Source organism: Oncorhynchus gorbuscha, linkage group LG10, assembly GCF_021184085.1.
Source record: "Oncorhynchus gorbuscha isolate QuinsamMale2020 ecotype Even-year linkage group LG10, OgorEven_v1.0, whole genome shotgun sequence".
In the NCBI taxonomy this organism is placed as follows: domain Eukaryota; kingdom Metazoa; phylum Chordata; class Actinopteri; order Salmoniformes; family Salmonidae; genus Oncorhynchus; species Oncorhynchus gorbuscha.
Genome location: NC_060182.1, coordinates 80,230,710 through 80,249,778, shown reverse-complemented (window position 1 = coordinate 80,249,778; position 19,069 = coordinate 80,230,710). Strand labels below are relative to the sequence as shown.

General features: G+C 42.5%; 1 protein-coding gene across 1 annotated transcript in view; it reads right to left on the bottom strand.

Annotated features, from left to right (window-relative positions):
* Window positions 1-5,420: 5,420 nt before the first annotated feature.
* LOC124045319 (EH domain-containing protein 4-like) overlaps window positions 5,421-19,069 on the bottom strand; it is a 38,081-nt gene continuing 24,432 nt past the window's right edge. The window contains exons 4-6 of the mRNA XM_046364619.1: window positions 12,281-12,693; window positions 10,380-10,544; window positions 5,421-6,189 (exon numbers count right to left, since the gene is read on the bottom strand). Coding sequence (XP_046220575.1) covers window positions 5,632-6,189; window positions 10,380-10,544; window positions 12,281-12,693 — 1,136 coding nt within the window. The 3' untranslated portion in view covers window positions 5,421-5,631. The remainder of the gene's footprint in view (window positions 6,190-10,379; window positions 10,545-12,280; window positions 12,694-19,069) is intronic.

The following is a 19,069-nucleotide window of genomic DNA, read 5'->3' as shown; positions in this document are numbered from 1 at the left end:
TCCTTCCAGGCCTTTTCTTCTCTTGACTTTATATTGCGATTAGCAACTTCAATAAATTAGGTGCATTACCGCCACTGACCTCGTTCGTCTTTCAGTCACCCATGTGGGTATAACCAATGAGGAGATGGCAAGTGGGTACCTGCTTCTATGTGGGTGAAATAATTGAATAACATAGATTTCTACATTTATTTTGTAACGCTCACACACGCGACGCGATCGGTGTGGTCAGCCTGTAAGATCGTCTCCACGAGCTAGGAACACATCCATCTTCAAAACCAACTCGATGACAGCGTGACAGATGACTATGGTGGAGGTTCGACAGACACTGAGGTCAGAGTGAACATCAGGCAGCAGCAAGGTCAATACAGTAAAACAAAACCAGAAAGCGTTGTCAACATTTTTTATTTGAAATGAAGACCTAGAGGATGATGGTATGTCTGAACTGTTGAACCTTAAAGACATGATAAATGAGATGCAGGAGGCTAGTGACCTTATCTCAATGGCCAAAGCTAATTAAAATGAAGAACTCAAACACAGTGCAAATGCAGGGACACGCCATCAGTAGGGCGCAAAGAGTTCAAGATATCCGGTCAAATGTGTGAACCAGGCCAAAAAGAAAGACTCACGTTCTCCAGCCTTGCTCACCAAATCAAAAACGGACTAAATAAAGGGTATCCAGAGATAGAAATGGTGGATGCAGTGGTAAGAGCTATTTCACCAGGGCTGCAAATAGGGCACTATCTGGAAGGGAAGTCCGAGTTGACGCTACCCACACCGAGGAGTACTGTGCAACAGAACTGTATTAGCCAACTCACATCATAAGTGCAGAGCAGCAAATAGACCCCACAAAACTTCCTAATCTGTTCCTTAGATCTGATACAGAAAATCCTGTTTGCCTCACAGCAGCAAAGTCTGGTCCTAAGTATGACTCAGCACTGGACCAGAGCATGTTCATGCATACTGTGGAACTGGAACTGGACAGTTTTTCTCATCTGTTCTAGGCCACGAGCTGGCCAGTGCTGCTGCGGTGGACCTTGTGCTTGAAAATGCATTGTCATGTTATCCTGTCCTCTGCTTGGTGGTGAGGGATATTGCTGCAGTATAAACATAGGTTGTTGAATGGATTCTCTGATTCGTGAGACTTCAGCACTCAAGTTCTAGATGAGATGAGAAACAAAAATTATGTGGATATATTGAAGCAATATTTCAAGACATCAGTCAAAAAGTTCAACCTTGATCGCAAATGGATCTTCCTGTTAAGTATGTGTAACTGGCTGTAAGGGAGTCAGGCCCAGGAGAGCAGAAGTTGGGGAGCCAAAGGAGCCTTTTATTTCGGCGAACAAAACACACGGCACTAAGAACTCTAAACACAATATGGGTTGACATAACCCAGCGCAAACCAGTCTATCGTGCACATACACGAAACAACAAACAATTCCACACACAGACATGGGGGGGGGAACAGAGGGTTATATACACGTCTAATACTGAGGGAATTGAAACCAGGTGTGTAGGAAAACAAGACAAATGGAAAAATGAAAGGTGGATCGGCGATGGCTAGAAAGCCGGTGACGTCGACCGCCGAACGCCGCCCAAACAAGGAGAGGAACCGAATTTGGCGGAAGTCGTGACACTTCCAAATGGACAACGACCCCAAACATACTTCCAAAGTTGTGGCAAAATGGCTTAAAGACAACAAACTCAAGGTATTGGAGTGGCCATCACAAAGCCCTGACCTCAATCCCATAAAAATTTGTAGGCAGAACTGAAAAAGTGTGTGCGAGCAAGGAGGCCTACAAACCTGACTCAGTTACACCAGCTCTGTCAGGAGGAATGGGCCAAAATTCACCCAACTTATTGTGGGAAGCTTGTGGAAGGCTACCCTAAACATTTGACCCAAGTTAAACCATTTAAATGCAACACTACCAAATACTAATTGAGTGTATGTGAACTTCTGACCCACTGGGAATGTGATGAATTAAATATAAGCTGAAATAAATAATTCTCTCTACTATTATTCTGACATTTCACATTCTTATAATAAAGTGGTGATCCAAACTGACCTAAGACAGGGAATTTAATTTGCAAATAAATTCATTAAATATCCTACAATGTGATTTTCTGGATTTTTTCCCCCTCATTTTATCTGTCATAGTTGAAGTGTACCTATGATAAATTACAGGCCTCTCTCATCTTTTTAAGTGGGAGAACTTGCACAATTGGTGACTGACTAAATACTTTTTTGCCCCGCTGTGTATACACATTCCTTGAACGATGCAAAGGAATCTATATTGTAGGATTCCTTACAAATGGTAATGTACAATGTTGAGGCTGTACATAAGTGGGAATATAATATAACCGTTTAGGTTTAGAACGAGATGTCTCCTGCACAACATTCATCATTGTGATTGATGCAACACTTTATACAACGAGCAAAAAAAGTCTCCACCTCCCAAGAGAGGAAATTATGCAATAACTATTAAATGTATTTATTTTTTTCACTTTAGACTGAATGTTGACAGGTAGGTATATACACTCAAGCAGATTCTCCAAAAGCAACAGTGTTGTACGCACAGAGCACTTCTGTTCTGGGCGGTGTATAATGAAAACATAGGGTGGTGGCTGACTAATACGGAAATCTCTCTGACCCATGATCATCATGCCACCTGGATGAAGTAAAATACAGGACTTATTGTTCAACTATTCAAATAGCAATGCTACAAAAACACACTTCCAAAATAAAATTGTAACTTTTACATTCAGATAATTGTTAAAGGTTTCAAATTATTTTTAAGAATGACATTTTTTCTATATCCAGTCGACAAGCTGACAAGGTAAGACACAGTGCCGCCTTTTTGACTATACGGACAGGGCACAATCATAAGCTTGTTGTGAGTATCATTGTCCTCAAGAAATACACTCCTGTCACAAGCACACAAACATAAAAAAGAATTTTTGGTAACCCATATTTTTCTATTTTCTTGCAGAAAATCTAGTATTGAAGCAACGGCAGTAATTTTGCAAAACCAGATTTTGCTCTCTGAAAAAAAATGTTTTTCCCAGTAGGTCAACTGGCCAAGACACTTCCATTGTCATTGACTGTTAAAACAAGAGGAGATGCACTCTAACCTTTGTCCAGTCTATCACATCAACCTCTCCCACCCATAAATCTTTCCAAGCATGTATTTGTTCAGGAACACACTTCCACATACTTTCTTCCTCTATATTTTGACTACATTCTAAACATATTTAAGACAATTTTGAAATATATTGATTTTAAAATATGACTTTAAACATTGTGGCAGCATGGTACACACTGTTCCTGGATAAATATACAGCTTAACTTTCACTTAACTTGAGTGCTGTGTCCATACTTTGAATAAATCCTTCATTGATTAAATTAAAAGCTTTAGACAAAGGTTGAAAATAAGACTTGGCCCATAAACACTCAGTTGCCATGCATCTAAAAATATATCTGAGAAACTGATTCTTCAAATCTTTAAGAAAATGTGTTGGTATACCCAAAACTGCCAAGAAGAGAAAAAAATATTTAAAAAATCAACTGAGGGACTCTGTATCACTTGATAAGAGAGTTAACCAACCAACTTTCTTAAATAAAAAAAAAGTAAGGCAAAATTATCAAGGCAAAAAAAAGAGCCTTTAATTCCAACTTTAGTAGGATTACTGCATAAGACTAGATCCTGGATCAATGTCTAACAGGAGGGGTCAAATCTGACTAAAAAACAAGCGTCCCAAAAGCCACACTAGCACACTACTTAGTATGCCAATACATCACACCATACTAGAGGTTGACCGATTAATCCGAATGGCCGATTAATTGGGGCCGATTTCAAGTTTTCATAACAATCGGAAATCGGTATTTTTGGATGGTTTTTTTTACACCTTTATTTAACGAGGCAAGTCAGTTAAGAACACATTCTTATTTTCAATGACGGCCTAGGTACAGTGGGTTAACTGCCTTGTTCAGGGGCAGAACGACAGATTTTTTCCTTGTCAGCTCTGGGATTCAATCTTGCAACCTTATGGTTAACTAGTCCAACGCTCTAACCACCTGCCTCTCATTGCACACCACGAGGAGCCTGCCTGTTAAGCGAATGCAGTAGAAGCCAAGGTAAGTTGCTAGCTAGCATTAAACTTATATTATAAAAAACAAACAATAAATCAATCATAATCACTAGTTAACTACACATGGTTGATGATATTACAAGTTTATCTAGCGTGTCCTGCATTGCATATGATCGATGCAACGCAGGGGGATGATTTAACAAAAGCGCATTTGCGAAAAAAGCACAATCATTGCACGACTGTACCTAACCATAAACACCAATGCCTTTCTTAAAATCAATACACAGAAGTATATATTTTTAAACCTGCATATTTAGCTGAACGAAATTCAGGTTAGCAGGCAATATTAACCAGGTGAAATTGTGTCACTTCTCTTGCGTTCATTGCAGAGTCAGGGTATATGCAACAGTTTGGACCGCCTGGCTCATTGCGAACTAATTTGCCAGAATTTTACGTAATTATGACATAACATTGAAGGTTGTACAATGTAACAAGAATATTTAGACTTAGGTATGCCACCCGTTAGATAAAATACAGAACGGTTCCGTATTTCACTGAAAGAATAAACGTTTTGTTTTCGAAATTATAGTTTCCGGATTCGACCATATTAATGACCAAAGGCTCGTATTTCTGTGTGTTATTATGTTATAATTAAGTCTATGATTTGATATTTGATAGAGCAGTCTGACTGAGCGATGGTAGGCAGCAGCAGGCTCGTAAGCATTCATTCAAACAGCACTTTTGTGCATTTTGCCTGCAGCTCTTCGCAAGCACAGCACTGTTTATGACTTCAAGCCTATCAGCCAAATGGTTGTGTAAACGATGTGAAATGGCTAGCTAGTTAGCGTGGTGAGCGCTAATAGCGTTTCAAACGTCACTCGCTCTGAGACTTGGAGTAGTTATTCCGCTTGCTCTGCAAGGGCCGCGGCATTTGTGGAGCGATGGGTAACGCTGCTTCGAGTGTGGCTGTTGTCGATGTGTCCCTGGTTCGAGCCCAGGGAGGAGCGAGGAGAGGGACGGAAGCTATACTGTTACACTGGCAATACTAAAGTGCCTATACGAACATCCAATAGTCAAAGGTATATGAAATCCAAATGGTATAGAGAGAAATAGTCCTATAAATACTATATTAACTACAACCTACAACCTAAAAATGTTCTCATGTTCTGAGCAAGGAACTCAAACGTTAGCTTTTTTACATGGCACATATTGTACTTTTACTTCTCCAACACTTTGTTTTTGCATTATTAAAACCAAATTGAACATGTTTCATTATTTATTTGAGGCTAAATGGATTTTTATTGATATATTATATTAAGTTAAAATAAGTGTTCATTCAGTACTGTTGTAATTGTCATTATTACTTTTTTTTTAATCGGCCGATTAATCGTTATCGGCTTTTTTTTTTGTGGGTTGTCCAATAATCGGTATTGAAAAATCATAATCGGTCGACCTCTACACCATACTACATAGTGCACAAGTTTGGGCATTGGGATACAATATAGAGTTGAAGTGTCCCCTCCATTGGTGTTTTTTGGCTTGTCTTTAGTTCTCGTCATGGTTGTAGAGGATGTCAGCGACCTCGTTCTTCCTGTGGGCGGGAGGCACCAGGTGGTGAGGTAGCTCGGTGGGCAGCTCGTACCCCTCCAGCTTCACCTTGATCAGGTGCTGTGCCAGCGCAAACTCCTCGTCATCCAGCATGCCGTCTTTATCACAATCCGCCAGCTTCCAGATCTTCCCCAGGACTGTGTTGGGCAGACTGGAGTTCATCATTTCCTTCTTGGCGTTGACTCCACTGATCTTTCCGTTGATGGGGTTCATGGAGTAGAAAATCTCATCGTACTTGTGTTTGTCACGGCTCACGATCCAGTCCTCGCAGTCAGACCCGGCGCTGATGCCCTCTCCGTAGCCCTGGCCGAAGGGACCGTCTTGGGAGCCCTCAAAGGCCCCGCCGCTCACCATGGCGGGGGGTGCCATGCTCTCCTCGTCACGGATCATGGTCATCAGGCCGGCGATCTTGTTAGCCAACATCTTGTCCACAGACTCAATCAGCTTCATCTTCAGGGAGGGTAACTTGCTGAAATCATAGTGCTGGAGCTGCTCCTGAAAAACAAAGACAGCAAGAAAGTTTAAGAAACAGGGATCAATGTCATTTGTAATCTAGTCCTGCTTCACAAAATAACACATTACAGTAAGACAGAGCGCTCCAACCCTGTTCCTGGAGAGCTACCCTCCTGTAGGGGTTCATTCCAAGCCAAGTTGTAACTAACCTGATTCAGCTTATCAACCAGCTTATTACAATCAGGTGTGCTATATTCCAGGACAGTAGCTCTCCAGGAACAGGGGTTGAGAACCCTGCAGTAAGACAACGGCTTCCCATCTATGCAGACTACCCAATCACTTGTTTACAGGCCTCCTGGGCCGTATACAGTGTTCCTCACTGAGTTCCCTGAATTTCTTTCAAACCTTGTAGTTATGGCAGATAGTATTCAAATTTCTGGTGACTTCAATACTCACATAGAGAAGTCTATAGTCCCACTCCAAAATACTTTTGGAGCCATTGACTCAGTGGGTTTTATCCAACATGTCTCAGGACCTATGCATTGCCACAATCATAACTTTGATCTTATTTTGTCCTGTGGAATAGATATTTTGTATCTAAAAGTTTTTCCTCATAACTCTGGACTATCGGATCATCATCTTTTTACGTTGGCAACAAATCATTTGCTTAGACTCCAAAAGATGCGCTATAAATTCTCAGACAACCAAAAGATTCTTTGATGCCCTTCCAGGCTCCCTCTACCTACCCAAGGACGTTGGGAGTACAACAATCAGTTAACTACCTAACCAAGGATCTAAACTTAACCTTTGTAATACACTAAATGCAATGACACCTAAAAAAAGAAGGAAGGTCTGACGAGAAACTAGCTCCCTGGTATAAAGAAATTACCCAAGCACTGATGCAAGCTTCCAGAAAATTGGAAAGGAAATGGCGCTCCACCAAAATGGAAGTCTCCTGGCAAGCTTGGAACGACAGTACCATGCAATATCGAAAGGCCCTCACTGATGTCTGATCAGCCTATTTTCCAACCTGATTGAGGAGAATAAAAACAATACAACATTTCTTTTTGATACTGTTGCAAAGTTAACTAAAACAAATAGCATTCCCCAAGTGAGGGTCAATCACCACAATCTTATCGGCAGACTCAACAGCCTTAGATTCTCAAATGATTGCCTCGCCTGGTTCACCAACTACTTCTCTGATAGAGTTCAGTGTGACAAATTGGAGCGCCTGTTGTCCGGACCTCTGGCAGACTATGGGGGTGCCACAGGGTTAAATTCTCGGGCCGACTTTCTCCTCTGAATACACCAATGATGTCGCTCTTGCTGCTGGTGATTCTCTGATCCATCTCTACGCAGACGACACCTGTATACCTCTGGCCCTTCTTTGGACACTGTGTTAACTAACCTCCAGACGAGCTTCAATGCCATACAACTCTCTTTCCGTGGCCTCCAACTGCTCTTAAATGCAAGAAAAACTAAATGCATGCTCTTCAACCACTCGCTGCCCGCCCGTCCACCATCACTACTCTGGATGGTTCTGACTTAAAATATGTGGACAACTACAAATACCGAGGTGTCTGGTAAACTCACCTTCCAGACTCACATTAAGCAGCTCCAATCCTAAATTAAATCTAGAATCGGCTTCCTATTTCGCAACAAAGCATCCTTCACTCATGCTGCCAAACATACCCTCGTAAAACTGACCATCCTACCAATCCTCGACTTTGGCGATGTCATTTACAAAATAGCCCCCAACAAATTGGATGCAGTGCCATCTGTTTTGTCACCAAAACCCCATATACTACCCACCACTGCGACCTGTGCGCTCTCATTGGCTGGCCCTCACTTCATACTCGTCGACAAACCCACTGGCTCCAGGTCATCTACAAGTCTCTGCTAGGTAAAGCCCCGCCTTATCTCAGCTCACTGGTCCCCATAGCAGGACCCACCCGTAGCACGCGCTCCAGCATGTATAGCTCACTGGTCACCCCCAAAGCAAATTCTTTCTTTGGCTGCCTTTCCTTCCAGTTCTCTGCTGCTAATGACTGGAACGAACTGCAAAAATCACTGAAGCTGGAGGCTCATATCTCCCTCACTAGCTTTAAGCACAAACTGTCAGAGCAGCTCACAGATCACTGCACCTGTACATAGCCCATCCAACTACCTCATCCCCATACTGTATTTATGTATTTATCTTGCTCCTTTGCACCCCAGTATCTCTACTTGCACATTCATCTTCTGCACATCTACCATTCCAGTGTTTAATTGCTATATTGTAATTACTTCGCCACCATGGCCTATTTATTGCCTTACATTTCTTATCCTACCTCATTTGCACTCACTGTATATAGACTTTTTTTCTACTGTATTATTGACTGTATGTTTGTTTATTCCATGTGTAACTCTGTGTTGTTGTATGTGTCAAACTGCTTTGCTTTATCTTGGCCAGGTCGCAGTTGGAAATGAGAACTTGTTCTTAACTAAATAAATAAAGGTGAAATAAAAATAAAATAAAAACTTTGGTTTATTCTACTTTTTATTTTAAAAAATATTAAATATTTTCTTACTTAAAAAAACCTCTGCATTGTTGGTTAAGGGCTTGTCAAGTAAGAATTTGACAGAAATGCGCCGACTGGCATGTGACAAATAACATTTGATTTGATAATAATAAAGCCTAAAGTCACCATGCGCAATGCCAAGCTGTGGCAACAGTTTAGGGAAGGCCCTTTCCTGTTTCAGCATGACAATACCCCGTGCACAAATCGAGGTCCACACAGAAATAGTTTGTTGAGATCGGTGTGAAAGAACTTGACTAGCCTGCCCAGAGCCCTGACATCAACCCCATCGAACACCTTTGGGATGAATTGGAACGCCGACTGCGAGCCTGGCCTAATCGCCCAACACCCGTGCCCGACCTCACGAATGCTCTTGTGGCTTGTATTTGCAAGTCCCCGCAGCAATGTTCCAACATCTAGTGGAAAGCCTTCCGAGAAGAGTGGAGGCCATTATAGCAGCAAATCTGAACCAACTCCATATTAATTACCATGATTTTGGAATGAAATCGACGAGCAGGTGTCAACATACTTGTGGTCATGTAGTGTATATTGATCCTGACTGACTTGGTTGGCCATGAGCTGTCCATTGTCGTTTATATGAGGAAACTTCTAGGCCACATCTGTAAAGCAGGGATTAGGCTTTCCCTGATATGACTCCATTATTGTGGTGTATAATGGATCCTACAGTCATATCAGGGCTAGGATTAGGGTGGGATGACCAAAGGATATGTAACGGTTACATTGGCTTAAGGTCTCAGGTCTCGGCGGTGCTGTGTTGAACATTTTGTTAAGTAAACACCCATGACTAAAAAACAGAGACATTTGAGACTATGGCAGGTGGTCCCTCTCCTCAACACACAATAACAGGACAGGGAATTACAGTCCTCCTCAGGGACCAGTACACACTACACTGATCAATGGTGGAGCATTCTCTCAAGACAATATCTCACAACCAGCTGCACTGTTCTCACTTCAAGTGCTGTGGTGATTCTCTATGTTCAACGAGTTGAGCGTTTCCCTTCCTAATCCAAAGCCAGGCTCAGTCTGCCTCAGACGCCTAGCTCGCTCTGCTCTCTGTAGCTGACAGAAAACAGCTGCTTTCACACAGAGCTGGGGGGGTGCCAGAGGTGTGGCCGTCTCTCGCTTTCAACTGGATGGCAACGTCCAGCAGTACTAAACGATGCCCAATGATGAAGTTTTGATGAACTGTTGATGTTTGAGATCTGCACCCTCCATCTACCCCTTTACTTGTATCTGCAAGTACTGTTTCACTTCTCATGTTGAGGTATGCAAGATGACTGAAATGACTATGGGTACATACGGTATTTGATAATACTCTGCATTTCAGATGAGCTACTGAGTTGCACCTAGATAAAAATCTATTATGTTTTTATTTAACTAGGCAAATCAGTTAAGAACAAATTCTTATTTTCAATGACAGCCTAGGAATAGTGAGTTAACTGCCTTCAGGGGCAGAACGACAGATTTTTACCTTGTCAGCTCAGGGATTTGATCTTGCAACCTGCCTAGTGTCCCAAATGGCACCCTATTCTTTTTTTGTGCACTAACTTTGACCAGGGCTCTGGTCAAAAGTAGTACAGGGGAATAGGGTGCCATTTGGGAAGTAACCATATGAATTATTCTGAATTTGGGGGGCATGGTAACCCAGCGGACCTGCATCTTGACGACATTGGGAAAGTCTCCAGGGGAGATGTGGTGCTCTCTCTGCAGTATGGTGTAGATCTCAGGAAGTCTCATGATCAGTTCCTCTTTCTTCTTCTCCTTCCCAAACAACGACGGCATCTCTTTCTTCAGGTAGCTGATGATGTAGGCATGCACCTATGGGAGAGATGTAGAGAGAGAGAGTATTAGTATGGTCAAGCCTGAGCCACTTGTCTATTTATGTAATTTCCAGATTTCAGCTTTCCACATATTCAAATAAAATTCTATTACACTATGTATGAGGTCATGCTGCTTTTGATACAACTTTTGTCTACATCTTTGTGTTATTCTTCCTTCTACATGCTTGATATTTTCATCTGGTTTCATAATAATAATAATGATTTGGTGGGTGATTACATTTGTCCTATTTCACACATCTACAAGTGTGTATACGCATGTATGAATTGGAAATGTGTTTTTCACATGTCTCAACTCCCCCGGAGACACCCTCAGAGAATGGGGTCACAGCCAGGGACAGCCATTATCAACGACGACCCTGTTGATGAGACTTGTACAGTGTATTTGTGAACTGAAATTGTATAAGGGGAAATGATAAGGTGGGTTAAAACAGAATACATCAGATAGAAGCTGATTGCATTAATTCACCAGGTTCCTTCAACCTCCAAGCATTGTTGGACCCGCAGGGTTATCAATATGTTCCTCATGTTTGCAAGTGCGACTCCACCTTGTAAATGTCCTTGCCAGGGGGAACATTCAACAACACCGGTGTTTACACAATCATTTCCTCAATAAAGTAGGTTTGGGAGGAAGTTCGCTCCTGGGGATAAAGTAAGGTTGTGCCTTTTAGTTTCCAGAGAATATGAGAATGTTTATTCCTCTTGGAAGCAGGCAGGCATTGTGGGATGGGCAAACAGACGGACGGACAGAGACAGACAGGGTTGGCGTGAACACTATGGTGCTGGAGTGCCAGTGCTTACAAGCAGGCAGGCAGGAAGAGGTTCAGAGGGTGGGTAAATATGGGCCTTGGTTTTTTTCAGGACTTCATACATTCCTCTCTGACCAGGGGTGGGGGGTGACCGAGACCGGCAGGGCCAACCTGGAGTGCTTTACTACCTCACATGGTTTCACACACTCTCAGCATAGCAGGAAGTAATGTGGAGAGCTGCTGGATTTCTGTTTGTCTGGCCAGTTGGAAAATATTGCGGAAGAGATAAGGGTACACTCTTGAGGAATGGCCCTCCTCTGTTCTGGATAAATTGCTTTGTGTGCTGCAGGGAGACTTAAGTACCAGTCTGAATGGAAATACTGTAAACCAGGGATCCCAGAGGAAGTGTTCACGTTGCACAACAGGCCAAAAACAACACAGGTGTAAAACCACATGGTCAGACAAAGTTTTAGTCCGGGATCTTAAGCACACTTAAGTGCCGATACAATATGTATAGCGATTCTCACGATTCTATATTTATTGCAATTTGATACTGCGGTTCTACTGCGATTTGATGTTCCAAACATATTGCACACTATGTCTCCTGAAGAGAGATGAGATTGCATTGTAAAATTAGTTTTGATCAGTCATGGAAATGAATGGTGCTGAAAACATGTTGGCTCACAAATTAAATAGATAGAGAACAAGGATGAAACATTTTTGCAAAGGTTCCGTACAGCCGACTAGCGCTAGCTGAGCAAAAAATGTCATATATTTTCTAATCGAGTCAAAGTATATATAACATTGTCCAAAACAATACTGCGATATGTAACTGTATAATCCCCCCCCCCCCCTCAATCACTAATAGAGACATGGGTCTTATTAGGACTATTGGCCTCCAGGGACAGCACAAGAATGGGCAGGGCAGAGTAGGTACTGGGGGAGTACAGTTACAGTAACACCTTACCTTAGCAAGTCGAGCTCGTTTGATGAGGTCATTGAGTTTGCGTAAGGCAGCGTTCCGGGGCAGGCCCTGGATGTCCTTGAAGAGGTCCTGGGCCTCTGCCTCAAAGAGCCTCCGGTTCTCCGTGTTCTGCAGGGGCTTGGCCCAGAATGAGCCCAGGTAGACCCTCACCACCTCTGGTGTGTTGATGACTTTCCCAAGGGACCACATCAGAGCTCCGTAGACCCTCATCAGCTGCTGGCTGTCCACCTGGTCAGCCTTGTTCAGCACCACGCGGATCTTGTCATCCTGGCCACGGAAAGCCTTGATGGCCTCAGAGAACTCGTCTGAGATGTCCAGTTTGTGGGCGTCGAAGAGCAGGATGATGCGGTCCACCCGCTCTCCGAACCATCGCAGCACCTCAGAGAAATCATAGCCTGTTGAGCGGGAAAAACAAGCAATATTACAACCATGACGCTCAGCCAACACTGAAGTAGTATCATTGTTGTATTAACAACAATTACCGATATTCATCTGTTCCGCTATTGTTTGTAGCCTTTTGTCTGCAGAACATTTGATTTACAATCTATTAGAGTGCAATGATTTCCTGGACTTGAAAAGAAAGATGTAACGCAAACAAATATCAGCCACAAAACAAACACTAGATGTTTATATGTCCTCTAACTAAGAGCGCTACAGCGGCCCAAGGGTGAAAGAACTATCTAAAAGTCACCACTAGTGTTTATACAACAGCCAACCAGCATATTTGAAAATGACTAAACTATGGGCATCCTGAAACAGAATGAGTGTTTACCTAATAGAATGAGTGTTTACCCAATAGAATGAATGTTTACCTACTTGTAGACAAAATACACAGCAAGGTACACATACACTAGCCTACAGATACAGGTTAAATCATGTGCACGTGGCAGCTGTGGCACTCCTTGAAAAAAAAAATATATATATATATGTTTTGGCTCATTGACAAGTACCGGTATTTTAGAAGGTCTCCCTCCAAAGATTTTCTATTGGGTTCAGGTTTGGAGACTGGCTACGCCACACCAGGACCTTAAGATGCTTCTTATGGAGCCACTCCTTACCCTGTCTGTGTGTTTCGGATCGTTGTCATGCTGGAAGACCCAGCCACGACCCATCTTCAATGCTCTTACTGAGGGAAGGAGGTTGTTGGCCAAGATCTCGCGATACATGGCCCAATCCATCCTCCCCTCAATACGGTGCACTCATCCTGTTCCCTTTGCAGAAAAGCATCCCCAAAGAATGACGTTTCCACCTCCATGCTTCACGGTTGGGATGGTGTTCTTGGGGTTGTACTCATCCTTCTTCTTCCTCCAAACACGGCGAGTGGAGTTTAGACCAAAAAGCACTACTTTTGTCTCATCAGACCACATTACCTTCTCCCATTCTTCCTCTGGATCATCCAGATGGTCATTGGCAAACTTCAGACGGGCCTGGACATGCACTGGCTTGAGCAGGGGGACCTTGCGTGTGCTGCAGGATTTGAATCCATGACGGCGTAGTGTGTTCCTAATGGTTTTCTTTGAGACTGTGGTCCCAGCTCTCTTCAGGTCCTTGACCAGGTCCTGCCGTGTAGTTCTGGGCTGATCCCTCACCTTCCTCATGATCATTGATGCCCCACGAGGTGAGATCTTGCATGGAGCCCCAGACCGAGGGTGATTGACCATCATCTTGAACTTCTTCCATTTTCTAATAATTGCGCCAACAGTTGTTGCCTTCTCACCAAGCTGCTTGCCTATTGTCCTGTAGCCCATCCCAGCCTTGTGCAGGTCTACAATTTTAACCCTGATGTCCTTACACAGCTCTCTGGTCTTGGCCATTGTGGAGAGGTTGAAGTCTGTGTGATTGAGTGTGTGGACAGGTGTCATTTACACAGGTAACGAGTTCAAACAGGTATAGTTTATACAGGTAATGAGTGGAGAACAGGAGAGTTTCTTAAAGAAAAACAGGTCTGTGAGAGCCAGAATTCTTACTGGTTGGTAGGTGATCAAATACTTATGTCATGCAATAAAATGCAAATTAATTAATTAAAAATTATACAATGTGATTTTCTGGATTTTTGTTTTAGATTCCGTCTCTCACAGTTGAAGTGTACAGACCTCTACATGCTTTGTAAGTAGGAAAATCTGCAAAATCGGCAGTGTATCAAATACTTGTTCTCCCCACTGTACATTTAAACTCAGTTTTTCACAATTCCTGACATTTAATCCAAGTAAAAATTCCCTGTTTTAGGTCAGGTAGGATAACCACTTTATTTTATTTTAAGAATGTGAAATGTCAGAATAATAGTAGGGAGAATTATTTATTTCAGCGTTTATTTCTTTGATCACATTCCCAGTGGGTCAGAAGTTTACATACACTCAATTAGTATTTGGTAGCATTGCCTTTAAATTGTTTAACTTGGGTCAAATGTTTTGGGTAGCCTTCCACAAGCTTCCCACAATAAGTTGGGTGAGTTCTGACCCATTCCTCCTGACAGAGCTGATGTAACTGAGTCAGGTTTGTAGGCCTCCTTGCTCATACATGCTTTTCTGTTCTGCCCACAAATGTTCTATGGGATTGAGGTCTGTGCTTTGTGATGGCCACTCCAATAGTTTTGTCACAACTTTGGAAGTATGCTTAGGGTTATTGTCCATTTGGAAGACCCATTTGCGATCAAGCATTAACTTCCTGACTGATGTCTTGAGATGTTGCTTCAATATATTCACATAATTTTCCTGCCTCATGATGCCATCTATTTTGTGAAGTGCACCAGTCCCTCCTGCAGCAAAGCACCCCCACAACATGATGCTTCCACCCCCGTGCATCACGGTTGGGGTGGTGTTCTTCGGTTTGCAAGCCTCCCCCTTTTTCCTCCAAACATAATGATGGACATTATGGCCAAACAGTTCTATTTTTGTTTCATCAGACCAGAGGAAATTTCTCCAAAAGTTTGATCTTTGTCCCCATGTGCAGTCGCAAACCAAGGTCTGTCTGTTTTATGGCGGTTTTGGAGCAGGGGCTTCTTTCTTGCTGAGCGGCCTTTCAGGTTATGTCTACATAGGACTCGTTTTACTGTGGACATAGATACTTTTGTACCCGTTTCCTCCAGCATCTTCACAAGGTCCTTTGCTGTTGTTCTGGGATTGATTTGCACTTTTCACACCAAAGTCATCTCTAGGAGACAGAACACATCTCCTTCCTGTGCGGTATGACAGCTGCGTAGTCCCATGGTTTTTATACTTGCGTACTATTGTTTGTACAGATGAACATGGTACCTTCAAGTGTTTGGAAATTGAGGTATTGGCTGATTTCATTTGATTTTCCCATGATGTCAAGCAAAGAGGCACTGAGTTTAAAGGTAGGCCTTGAAATACATCCACAGGTACACCTAAAAATCAAATCAAATTTTATTTGTCACATACACATGGTTAGCAGATGTTAGTGCAAGTGTAGCGAAATGCTTGTGCTTCTAGGTCCGACAATGCAGTAATAACCAACAAGTAATCTAGCTAACAATTCCAAAACTACTACCTTATAGACACAAGTGTAAGGGGATAAAGAATATGTACATAAGATATATGAATGAGTGATGGTACAGAGCGGCATAGGCAAGATACAGTAGATGGTATTGAGTGCAGTATATACATATGAGATGAGTATGTAAACAAAGTGGCATAGTTAAAGTGGCTAGTGATACATGTATTACATAAGGATGCAGTAGATGATATAGAGTACAGTATATACGTACACATATGAGATGAATAATGTAGGGTATGTAAACATTATATTGACTCAAATGATGTCAGTTAGCCTATCAGAAGCTTCTAAAGCCATGACATCATTTTTGGGAATTTTATAAGCTGTTTAAAACCTCTTATGGCTGGGGGCAGTATTGAGTAGCTTGGATGAATAAGGTGACGAGAGTAAACTGCCTGCTACTCAGGCCCAGTTGCTAATATATGCATATTATTAGATTAGGATATATATTTGGATAGAACACACTCTGAAGTTTCTAAAACTGTTTGAATGAGTATAACTCTTTTATGAAATCTGACACAGCGGTTGCATTAAAGAGAAGTTTATCTAATGTTCCATGCATAACACTTGTATTTTCATCAACTCTGCAAAATCACTGGATGTTTTGGAAGCAAAACATTACTGAATGTAACACGCCAATGTAAACTGAGATTTTTGGATATAAATATGAACTTTATCAAGCAAAACATACATGTATTGTGTAACATGAAGTCTTATGAGTGTCATCTGATGAAGATCATCAAGGTTAGTGATTCATTTTATCTCTATTTCTGCTTTTTGTGACTCCTCTCTGTGGCTGGAAAAATGGTTGTGTTTTTCTGTGACTAGGTGCAGACCTAACATAATCGTTTGGTGTGCTTTTGTCGTAAAGCCTTTTTGAAATCGGACACTGGTGGGATTAACAACAAGTTTATCTTTAAAATGGTGTAAAATACCTTTAACTTTATGAATTTTAATTATGAGATTTCTGTTGTTTTGAAGGGCGCCAAGCCCTGCACTTTCACTGGCGGTTGTCATATCGATCCCGGAATCTAAGCCATAAGAAGAGGCCTCTAACCTAATTGTTTGTACACCTCCGACTTCAACTATATGTAAGAGGGATGTACGTTAAATCGGTAAGCATATCGGAATCGGACGCTATTAGTTAAAAATGGCAACATCGGCATCGGCTCTGCGTACAGTCATGGCCAAAAATTGAGAATGATACAAATATTAATTTTCAAAGTCTGCTGCCTCTGTTTGATTGATGGCAATTTGCATATTCTCCAGAATGTTATGAAGAGTGATCAGATGAATTACAATGAATTGCAAAGTCCCTCTTTGCCATGCAAATGAATTGAATCCCCCAAAAACATTTCCACTGCATTTCAGTCCTGCCACAAAAGGACCAGTTGAGATCATGTCAGTGATTCTCTCGTTAACACAGGTGTGACTGTTGATGAGGACAAGGCTGGAGATCACTCTGTCATGCTGATTGAATAACAGACTGAAAGCTCCAAAAGGAGGGTTGTGCTTGGAATCATTGTTCTTCCTCTGTCAACCATGGTTACCTGTAAGGAAACACATGCTGTCATCATTGCTTTGCACAAAAAGGGCCTCACAGGCAAGGATATTGCTGCCAGTAAGATTGCACCTAAATCAACCATTTATCAGATCATCAATAACTTCAAGGAGCGGTTCAATTGTTGTGAAGAAGGCTTCAGGGCACCCCAAAAAAGACTGCAAGTGCCAGGACCATCTCCTAAAGTTGATTCAGCTGCAGGATCGGGGCACCACCAGTACAGAGCTTGCTCAGGAATGGCAGCAGGCAGGTGTGAGTGCATCTGCAAGCACAGTGAGGCAAAGACTTTTGGAGGATGGCCTGGTGTCAATAAGGGCAGCAAAGAAGGCACTTCTCTCCAGGAAAAACATCAGGGACAGACTGATATTCTACAAAAGGTACAGGGATTGGACTGCTGAGGACTGGGATAAAGTCATTTTCTCTGATGAATCCCCTTTCCGATTGTTTGGGGCATCTGGAAAAAAAAGTGAGCGCTACCATCAGTCCTGTGTCATGCCAACAGTAAAGCATCCTGAGACCATTCATGTGTGGGGTTGCTTCTCAGCCAAGGGAGTGGGCTCACTCACAATTTTGCCTAAGAACACAGCCATGAATAAGAATGGTATCAACAAATCCTCAGAGAGCAACTTCTCCCAACCATCCAGGAACAGTTTGGTGACGAACAATGCCTTTTCCAGCATGATGGAGCACCTTGCCATAAGGCAAAAGTGATAACTAAGGAACTCGGGGAACAAAACATCGATATTTTGGGTCCATGGCCAGAAAACTCCCCAGACCTTAATCCCATTGAGAACTTGTGGTCAATCCTCAAGAGGCGGGTGGACAAACAAAAACCCACAAATTCTGACAAACTCAAAGCATTGATGATGCAAGAATGGGCTGCCATCAGTCAGGATGTGGCCCAGAAGTTAATTGACCGCATCCCAGGGCGGATTGCAGAGATCTTGAAAAAGAAGGGTCAACTCTGCAAATATTGACTCTTTGCATCAACTTCATGTAATTGTCAATAAAATGAGCATGCTGAGACTGACAACACAGTGGGTCGACCAGGATTCCGTACTGAGGAAAGCCGTATTGCATGCTCAAGAATGTTCTGGTTCTCATACCGCTGCTGCCATTTCAATTGCATTTGAGAACATGTTTGAAACTTGGAAAATCCCCAAGAACAAAGTACACGCTGTGCTACGTGATGATGCACGTAACATGACAAAGGCTTTGGAAGAATGCGGAGTCGTCAGTTTGCCATGCATGGCACGCACGCTGCAACTGGCTGTGAACGAAGGTGTTTTGGCCCACACATCTGACAGTGGCAACAGGTAGGAAGATAGTGGGTTATGTTAAACACTCACAGTTAGCATACAGCCGCCTGCGAGCAATACAGGAGCAGCTTGGAGTGAAAACAAAAAGACTTAAACAAGACATTTCCACCAGATGGAAGAGTACTTTTTACATGATGGAGAGCCAGCTGGAACAGAAATGAGTACTTGGTGTGTATGTAGCTAGCTATGAGTTACCTGCAACAATCAGTACAAACCAGTGGACTCATTGAAAACATGAATGAATACACTCCTAGCTCCATTAGAACAACTGACTGGAGAAATAAGCTCATCAACTATGTCTGCAGCAGACGTGATACCCTCTGTCATGGCATTGAAACGCCTGCTCAACAAACTGCCGACACAGACCTTGGGGTTAGG